The following is a 9,174-nucleotide window of genomic DNA, read 5'->3' on the forward strand; positions in this document are numbered from 1 at the left end:
CCAGCCAATGCCGAGTAACTTTGGCTGAATATTAAAGAGCAAACATTTAGCAAACTTTCTCCAGAACCATGCCCAACTTTCTCAGACGAGTGCAGGAAAATGCAATCCAAAGAAGTATATGCTTAACTGCACCAGCCAGTAGAATCTTTGTCCAAGTAAACTTACCTGCTACTGAAAGATATTTTGCAGACAAAGTCTAGATGGATTAACAAATTTCGCTCCTCCCAGTAACATGACAAATAGGACCACACTCCACAAAGAAGCTTCACAACGAAAACAGAACGCAAAAGTCCATCACAAAGGCATCTACGTCGATGCATTTTAAGCCACACATTTGAGGGTTTAAACATAAGGAAAAGTGGGACTAAAAAGCATTGAAAAATGAAGAGGCGCACCTCATTATCTCCATTAGAGGTTATAAAAAAAAAACCAAGCAACTTCATCAAAGAGTTTCTCCAAGTCTACATTAATATAGGAAGTTCCCAACTTTCTAATCCAGCAAACTTAGTGCTTAACGTGAGGCACTACAAGTGAACTTTTCATTTATTAATTTGGCAAGTTCGTCAGAAAGTTGCTTCAAGTCTACTAATCCATAACCTAAGTGCTTTTCGCATGAGCCACTACAAAACCGACTGAGTTGTTCATTTATTTATTTGTATGAGTGAAAACATGTTGACCGTCTTCATGCTGTCCATCTGCATGTGTGTCTTTAAGTGAGGATGTAACAGTGACTCAGTCATTACTTGAATCAAGAACAGCAACAAAAGTTAAAACCAGCAATTTACCAGTTTTATGCATCTCAACTTTTAACAGGAAATATTGAAATAAAAAAGAAAACTGAATGCAAAGGAATGATGAACAAAAATGTTACAGAAAAGGTTGAAAACATGGCAAGGCCCAAACAAAACCCAAGCATGCAGAATAATGGTCTACTCATTGTCAACTATCTGTCCTCGACTGTAAGAAGAAAAAACTAAATGAACCATGATCCTATGTCAAGTACCATCCAATCAGGCTATGGGAAGGGTTAAAGAGGATAGGCAACAAAGAATTTAACAAGATAGGTAAGCTAAATTTCATGTTTAAACATTTTTAAACACCCCAATGCTACAACGATTTTCTCACTTAATAACATATTTGTTAGGGGTTTCTTTACATATTGCTGCTACTTTCCACTATTGCTGTAAAAGACAAACAACACAATAATTGCTAACATCTGGATCATGTGATAGAGTCATAAAGGACCTGAGATAATATCAGTCTTCGAGGAATAAGCTCCTCATGGCGCCTTGCACAAAACTCCCAGGAGCATATCTAGACAACAGAAAGAAAGAAAATGAAGTCATTATGAGGTTAAATGGAATTTTATAAGGAAAAAAGAATACAGAAAGACATTATGAAGGCCAAATCTTTTGCCAGAAAAACAAAAAACAAAACAAACCTTTAGATCCATAGAGAAAACAACCCTAAGTTGTCCATCACGTACTACACGTAGTTGCTCAAACACACTTTCCTGGATTGCCTTTCCATAATCCAAGACAATATGACCAGATGGCATATGATACTCGCGAGGCATGTCCACATATAGAAGTTCTTCCAAAGTTCCACTGTCATATTTGATTTTGCAGAGTCTTGGCAAAACCTCCACAGTTGTTTCTGAGAGAAGAAAATTAATATAATAATCATAAGCATGAAAAAATCTATTTGTGGTACCCTTGTATTTGGATTGGTGACAAAGAGAACACTATATTTAGCATCTAACCAAAAGTGTCCAGAAGAAAAAAAATTGAAGGACATTTACATATCATCATAGCAATACAACCACGTATATGGAGAAAGAAAAATTACATACCGAAACCACGACCAGGCTTTATATTGCATATTTCACAGTGCCAGACATCCTGAAAAAATAGAGAACGTCAATCTAGACAGAATCCAATACTTTATGAGGATTGTGTCTGCTTTGAGAAGGTATGCAAAATCTTGCATTATTCTTTTCAAAAAAAAAGAAAAATTGAATGGAGACAATGAGCTAAGACATGATGCAACTTCATTTTTTATTCCCATTGAGATCAGAAGGGTCAAGAACATACAGAAAGAAGAAAAGAAAAAAAAAGAAACATAAAAAACATACCTGAGGGAAAACACCAGTGGTTTGCCGCCCATTGCCATACAAAGAAACACACCAACGCTTCTTGGCATGTGGAGCAAAGTACTCAGCAACAAACTTCCGCCAAAACTCAATGTTATTATCCTGTGACACAATAATTTTACACAGAGATTAAATGACATAAATAAGCAGCTGTACCATTGAAATTAGAACAAACTACAAAGACACTAAAAGCAGTTAAAATATGTAAACACAAAGAAGCTTACAGCAGGCCTATGCTGCTGGTGATACATATACTGTGTCAACCTTCGAGCGCACATTCCTGGCTCATACATGATTGGTTTTATGGTGGATCTTAGTGGTAGATTGAGTTGTTGAAACTGTTGCATAGGTTGCTGCTGCAATTGTGAGCGTTGCACAGGTAATGTTTTAAACATCTGTTGTTGTTGTTGATGTTGTTGTTGTTGTTGTTGGTGTTGTTGTTGTTGTTGTTGTTGCAAGAGCCGCTGCTGCTGCAAAAGACTCATATGTGCTGCCTGCAACTGCATTTGCTGAGAGGACTGCCGAGACATTTGCAAAAGTTGCTGTTGCTGCTGCTGCTGTTGCAAAAATAGTGACTGATCTGAATGCTGTGGCTCGCTTTTAATGCCCCCAATACTTCTTAAAGCAGTAATCTGCTGTTGTTGCTGCTGCTGATGCTGTTGCTGTTGTTGCTCCTGTTGCTGTTGTGGCTCCAACTTCACAGGAACCATACTTCGCAATGTCTGCAATTGTTGCTGTGCAGATTGGTCATTGGCCACTTGAGGCTCCATTTTTACAGGGACCAGGCCACGCAAGGATGTCAATGACTGGGGTCCATTTTGATCACCACTTAGAGACCTAAGAGACTGCAATTGTTGCTGCTGGCTTGCTCCCAAGCCAACGCTGTTCTGCGCAGAGAACTGCTGCAACCCTCTTGCCCCAAGCAGATGCTGAGACTGAATTTGCAGGCTATTAGAGGAATCGTGCCCTTGTTGTCCACGCTGAAAGTTCTGCACCTCAAGTTGTTGAGGATGAGGCTGGTCTTGAGACAACTGATTATTAGAATTCGGGAAATGGGCACCTCCAGAAGCCGTCATAGATCCATTTATACCAGATGAGAAAGCGCCAGAAGCATTCGATGATGTGAACGACAGAGGTGAAGCATTAAAGCCCAATCCACTAGCAATGCCTGAGAGTGGATCAGATTCAGCACTCATGCCGATACCTCCCCTCTGAATGTTTCCAGAAAGGACAGGATTTGAACCAGCAGACAGTGGGCCATTCGCCCCAGCAAAAGAGTGGTTGACACCAATTCCTGCACCTCCCCCACCACCAAGAAGTGAAGAAACATTGGACAAATTGCCGAGCACATTCATATTTCCGTACTGAGAACGTGGAGAAACAAGAGAAGGAAAGGCAGGTTGTGCAGGAACTGACCCACCTTGGCCTCCCAAAAGACTAGAATTTGTTCGTAAGAGAGCCGAAGGGGCAACTGTTTGGGCACCACCGACAGGCGTCGGAGGCCCTGATGGTACCATCCTCGACGCTGATGCCTTTGCTCACAAATCAAACTACCCAGTTTCAGCGCCGAAGCTAGAACAGGCAAGCGCCCAACGGGTAAAACTGCAATACAGACATTTCTATCTATGCTCCTGAACAGTTATATGGGCGGCGAACCAGCCCGCAAGTGAGCATTGATCACAACAAAGAAGGCAATGAAGCAAAACTCCGGAAAAACAGAACCAACTCAATGACAATGACGGTACCACATATTTTTGAACCCAGATTCCGTTATTTCTTTTTCTAAGAATCAGAATCCTCAACTGGAAACAATTCACTAGAAAGGTCAACCAAGACAAATACCAAGAGCACAAACTCGAATCACGATTTCTGGTCAAACCATTTTTTCAGTTTTCACATCATCACTCGCATCTGAGCAACGGAAAACGATAACACCGCACAGAAACAACCATCCAACAGATCCATCATCAAACCCATTCAATTCGAAAACATGGCAGCTTTCAGAAGCGACGTTCCAGGCATCAAAAAGAGCTGCATCACCACTACCAGACTCTCATACTCGACGAAAAGCACGTCAACATCACGAAACCCCGACTCCGCGTTCGATCACGAAACCACCAAAAGAAAACCCTAACGCAGCAAACACCCGGCACCAAAAAACACTCGAATTCCAACCCCACCAAGCACCGAGGAAAGAAACCAACCCCAAAATCCAGAGTCGACCAACAACGTTTCCCAACGACACCCCCCAAAAACCTAAAAGAAAACCACCCCTTCACTTTCGCACCCACAAAATCCTAGAAATAACGAAACCAAGAACTAGCGGTAGTGTCCGAATGCCGATCGAATTCCGCGCAAAGGGGAAATAGAGAGTGATTTTACCGATCAAGCAGAGCTCCCGCGCTTCCAGCGGTCTGTGAATTCTAGGGTTTCGGAAGAGCTCGAAAGAAAGATGCGGAAATGTCCCTCCTTTGATTCAATGGGAGGGGAGAAAAACCATACCAGACTGAGAGATGAAGACGTAGAGCGGAGTCGGAGGCCGTCCCGGAAGCTTCTAGAAGTGCGATGAAACCCTAGGAAACCCCCCTTCTCGCCTCTCCTCCCCCCCCCCCCCCTGTCTCTTGCTGAAGCAGAACACACCCTCCCTCTCCCCCCTCTCTCTACTGTTCTTTTCTCTCTCTACTGTTCTTTTCTCTCTCTAAAGCCTTCTTTCTCTCTCCTCTCTAAACCGCCCTCATTCTCTCTCAGGCCTTTCCTTCTATATCCTCTCTCTCTAAACCGCCCTCATTCTCTCTCTCTCTCTCTCTCTCTCTCTCTCTAAGACCTTTCATTCTCTCCTCCTTTTTTCACTAAATCCCTCTTTCTCTCTCAACCCTAAACCGTCCTTTCCTTCTCTCTCCTCTCTCTAAACCGCTGTCATTCTCTCTCCTCTCTCTAAGACCTTTCCTTCTCTCTCCTCTCTCTAACCCGCGATCATTCTCTCTAGTCTCTATTCTCTCTCCTAACTGTTTCCAGCTTTCCAAATTCCAACCCGCTTATTTTCTCTCTCTTATCGCTCGAGTCCCCACCAACACCCTTAGTTTCTCTCTTCGAGATTGTCACTCTCCCTCTCTCTCTAGTTTCTCCTTCTCTCACTAAGCTTGCTTTCTCTCTCTCTCTACCGATGCGTCCTTGCGGACGTCAAAATTCCATTCGATCTGGTTCATAAAATAAATCGCCCAGGAGAAGTGAAGTCAATCATCAGTCGGGCCCTCGCACGTGCGAAAGCTAACGGACAAGACCCCGCCGAAACTGCGGCGCCGAACCTGACGACTCGACCGAGACGAAAGGTTCAATCGAATCGGATTATTCTGGCAGCAGAATGCCGAATCGGTCTGTTTTTTGTGCATTCGACGTAGACGGTTCGATGTGTCCGTTACGATATGTATCGGAACATCATGATCCGATTCGTACTTGGACAGTCGCGCTCGGCACGTGCTACTGGTCAATTTCTACTTTTGGTGTGTTTGGTGGGAACGGTTCTTTGGTCGCATATGGGTCGTAACGAGATATGCTCCTGTAAGATCTCACTTTATTGGATATAGGGTCTGGCTTTATTGGATATGAATCAGATATCAGAGCCGAATCCAACACTTTATTTACTGACACCAATTCTGAATGTGCATTACGGTTGGATTCAGATTTACTTGTCAAGCTATTTTTGGATCTGGATCCATATATGAGTCAGATCTTTGTTTGGACTCGGATCAAATCGGATCTGATTGTAAAAAAGCTTTATTTTCAGTTTGCTTTTTACTTGACCCGTTATTACCACACATACTTTGGATCCAGATTCAACCCTATTTTATTGGATCTATGTAATTGGTGGGTTCAGACCTGTTTCACGCACTTTGGATACAGATGTGAATTTGGATAAAGAATGACCTGGCTCATGCTTCCTAGTTGGAGACCTCTTATCGGGTCCAGATGAATTGTCTCTACACATCCATGGTAGGCTTAAAAACGGGTCAAATTTGGGTCATTTGATAATTGACCCGGATCTATATCTGACTTTAAAAGAGAGTATCCAGTTATGGATCCGAATCCAAATCAGATTTCACGATGGATTCCAGGATCAGGTTAGGATTTGAGTCTTTGTCACACTCGATCGGCTGTGAATGGTTAGAACCTATCGACTTTCATGCGGAAAACTAAAACGGGTCGGGTTAGACTTGATCTTAAGTCATGCCTAACCATATTTTTTTACCTGAATTTGACCTGGATTCAAACATGACGGCCATATCTGTCCAAAGTCCTACCTGGGTTCAGTTATATACTGACCAGGTCCACAAAATTGGTCGGATCCATCTCAGACCCAGAAATCGAACCGATTTGCATCCTTACTATTTACGGGACATGTGCCTACGTATAAATTAACTTAATCAGATTAGGCATTCGCCGATTTTTGGATGTTTTTCATTGGATATGGAAACCCACATTGATCTGACCCGTTTTTGTTGTGGGGGTCTGGAAGAACTGACTGAATGGTTCCGTACATCAGATATCTGCTCCAAATACTCAAAGGTGGGCATCCTCACCCTTCAAGGTTTCTTGGTAGTTGGTTGGTCAAACTCTTGACATCCCCATTCAAGGTTTGTGCAGTGGTATGTTGGCCAAGCACCTACTTTGGTCAAAGACCAGTAGGGTTTTTCCATAGCTCCACACCAAACGACGAGAACCAAGCTCATTTGTGGGTTCGGTTTGTTGCTTCTTTTGATTCTATGCTATGGATCATAGTTACCAAGATACGAAATGGATATGAAAAAGGATGCGTAAAGAGAGAAGCGAGAAGCGAGAAAGTGGGCGTTCAAAAATAACATGAAGCAAGCAGCAGTATATGGTTGTGAAGCGATTAGCCCCAAAGGGTTTGGTGCAGTGAGGTGGAGCCTTGTCCACTAGATGGGTGGTCATGGTTTCATTCTCATGGGTGTCATCCTGCAAATCGACTCCTTGGGGGCAAGGGGTGCGCTCGGCGAAGCGACTGTAAACTGGCAGGGTTAACCAGCATGGCCAGGTCTCTTACTCCGGTGGTGGTTTTCTCCAGTTCTCATCGAAAAAAAAAAAGTTGTGAAGTGATTACTAAAGAGCACAAAAAAACAACAAAAGAGTAGAAAGTAATATAAAATCAACTTACCAACGGGGGACTCCGCTTGACTGGTAGGAGCAGCTAGCTCACCATATGTTATGTGTTGGGACGTTGCATGTTCAAAAACCAATGGTATTGTTGTATAACTGATGAGGGTCTGCCTAACCCCAGCTAGTGTTTCAAAAAAATATATATATAAAATCAACTTGCACGCTTGTAATAGTGAATATTATTGTTTAATATAAAATTCATATAAAGCAAGTGAAAACAGACAAGAAGCAAGTGGTACTCTTAGAACGCGAAGAAGAAATTGATTTGGGAAGTGAGGGTGGAAGCGCGCTTCCCCCCTACTCCTGAAAAAAGCGACAAGAAGCAAGAGTGGTACTCTTAGAAAGCGAGGAAGAATTGATTTGAGAAGCGAGGGTGGAAGCACGCTTCCCCTACACAGAAAAAGCGCTGAATTGCACGCTTCAGAAGTATGCATCTCCGAAGCCCTTCCAGTAACTATGCTCTAGACCTTAGGAATTACTTTGACTCCCATACAGACTTGGATCGAGGCGCTATTCAAGTCAAATTGGATCATGACCTCTCACACTGACCTACCGGCTACTTAAGCTCAGGTTGACGGCTCGGTTAGAAACATCGGATGAACCCATTTGACCATATTACCATGATAAGTTAGGTCATTTAGTTCACTCTTATAAGATTTAGGCTTTGACTTTTATGAGCGGCTCCATGGTGGGTCCAGTCAATGGCTGACATGGACCATGGGCCTTGATCAATGTTGGCTGCCATGTGTTTGACCTTTTCCAGGTGAGAACTCACCAATCACATGGCTTGAGTTGGGGCCATCACATGAATCAATCCTAGCCACAACACCTGGTTTGGTGGACCTGGACTTAATTCATATGTGGACCAAGTCAAATTGACTGACTTGTATGAATCCACTGCTCTAGGACAATTTAGGGGCGCCAACCCATCCAGTACACTCTTGATCCGAATCTGAATTATATGCAATAAATCCAAATCCAAGTATGGATATGAATGGAACTCGATGAAGTAAAAGTTGAATCTGGATTCAGAAATTATGTGTGGATACTAGATTTCATAAAGGAAACTTAGAAACAAGCTTTTCATATGCAAAATGTGCAAACAAAACCGATTAGATCCGAATCTGTAGATAAACCCGGCACAAAACATTTATATGGATAGAATTCGTATCCAAAAATAATTTGATTAAGCATATCCGAACCCAATCTGAATGTACGCATTGGCATCTTATTTTAAGAAACTATGTCCAGAACAAAATATTAAGGTCTACCCAAACCCGACCCATTTGTACCCCTAGACCAATGCAACCAAGATGATCCGTGAATATTAGTGCTCCAAATTCACTACTTTGATCCTACCAAGAATAAGGTAGGCCAGTTTGTCTATGACCATGACACTGATTATCATTTGAGCCCTTACTAAGGCTGCAGCCAGGTTTGATATGGGTCGGCTCAGGGTTGACCTAATACTTGGAAGTTCGGACACGACACAACAAGAGTGACAAATCTTGGACTGGATCCTAGTTAAATGGGATCCAGGTCCAAACTTAGAGACCTTCCTTGTATGACTGTAACTTATCCAGTTCAAGGCTGATTGATACATGACCAAATCTTTGACCAAATTGGGCACACCACGTTTTCATGATGCACCCATCAGGGATTCATAAGGTTCGTGTCGACTCTCGTCGAGTCGGGACCACGGTCAGGATACGACCCATTGGCATCCCCAAAAGGGAGGATTCGGCCCAAACAGACTGAAACAACTTGGTGCTATTTTGGTGACCGGGGGCATCCTGATTATCTTGGTAAGCTCGGCATGCAAGTAAGGACGTAGATCTCATGCAAGT

The 9,174-nt window shown here is 42.8% G+C and overlaps 1 protein-coding gene across 2 annotated transcripts in view; it reads right to left on the reverse strand.

Moving 5' to 3' along the window:
- Nucleotides 1–5,038, reverse strand: part of LOC149847448 (transcriptional corepressor SEUSS-like) — a 47,037-nt gene extending 41,999 nt beyond the window's left edge. The window contains exons 1-5 of one of the 2 annotated variants that reach the window (XM_089997031.1): nt 2,377–5,038; nt 2,135–2,254; nt 1,853–1,901; nt 1,442–1,656; nt 1,246–1,314 (exon numbers count right to left, since the gene is read on the reverse strand). In XM_089997031.1, coding sequence (XP_089853157.1) covers nt 1,246–1,314; nt 1,442–1,656; nt 1,853–1,901; nt 2,135–2,254; nt 2,377–3,669 — 1,746 coding nt within the window. In that variant the 5' untranslated portion in view covers nt 3,670–5,038. The remainder of the gene's footprint in view (nt 1–1,245; nt 1,315–1,441; nt 1,657–1,852; nt 1,902–2,134; nt 2,255–2,376) is intronic. The other variant, XM_089997032.1, reaches the window with a different exon arrangement.
- Between the last annotated feature and the right edge of the window lie 4,136 nt (nt 5,039–9,174).

The sequence above is a fragment of the Nuphar pumila genome, chromosome 2, assembly GCF_984573655.1.
Source record: "Nuphar pumila chromosome 2, dmNupPumi1.hap1.1, whole genome shotgun sequence".
NCBI classification, from domain to species: domain Eukaryota; kingdom Viridiplantae; phylum Streptophyta; class Magnoliopsida; order Nymphaeales; family Nymphaeaceae; genus Nuphar; species Nuphar pumila.